The sequence below is a fragment of the Nanorana parkeri genome, unplaced genomic scaffold (genome assembly GCF_000935625.1).
Source record: "Nanorana parkeri isolate BGI_ZX_2015 unplaced genomic scaffold, ASM93562v1 scaffold2364, whole genome shotgun sequence".
In the NCBI taxonomy this organism is placed as follows: domain Eukaryota; kingdom Metazoa; phylum Chordata; class Amphibia; order Anura; family Dicroglossidae; genus Nanorana; species Nanorana parkeri.
Genome location: NW_017308632.1, coordinates 160,169 through 160,410, shown reverse-complemented (window position 1 = coordinate 160,410; position 242 = coordinate 160,169). Strand labels below are relative to the sequence as shown.

At 50.4% G+C, this 242-nt stretch overlaps 1 protein-coding gene across 1 annotated transcript in view; it reads left to right on the top strand.

Annotated features, from left to right (window-relative positions):
• Nucleotides 1-242, top strand: part of LOC108801515 (oocyte zinc finger protein XlCOF7.1-like) — a gene marked incomplete at its 5' end in the record, with an annotated part of 7,360 nt that overhangs the window by 1,927 nt on the left and 5,191 nt on the right. Inside the window, one exon of the mRNA XM_018573402.1 lies at nt 89-136. Within this exon, the coding sequence (XP_018428904.1) occupies nt 89-136 (48 nt within the window). The remainder of the gene's footprint in view (nt 1-88; nt 137-242) is intronic.

The following is a 242-nucleotide window of genomic DNA, read 5'->3' as shown; positions in this document are numbered from 1 at the left end:
TCTCCACCTTTCTGTCCCCATTGCATGGTTAGAAGAAGGGAATGTTTTTCCTTGCACTCATCCCGTGTGTGTTCTGTGTTCTCTGCAGAAATGGGTGATTGGGGAGGAAGATGACGCCTTTGAAAATCCAGATGAGGTGAGTGGCTGCCCATTGTAACAGTGTTTAACCCCTTCGTGACTGACGACGTGCAGTGTACGTCGCCAGCATCGGGGCTGTTTAAACTTGTAGAGCCGACTGTCGG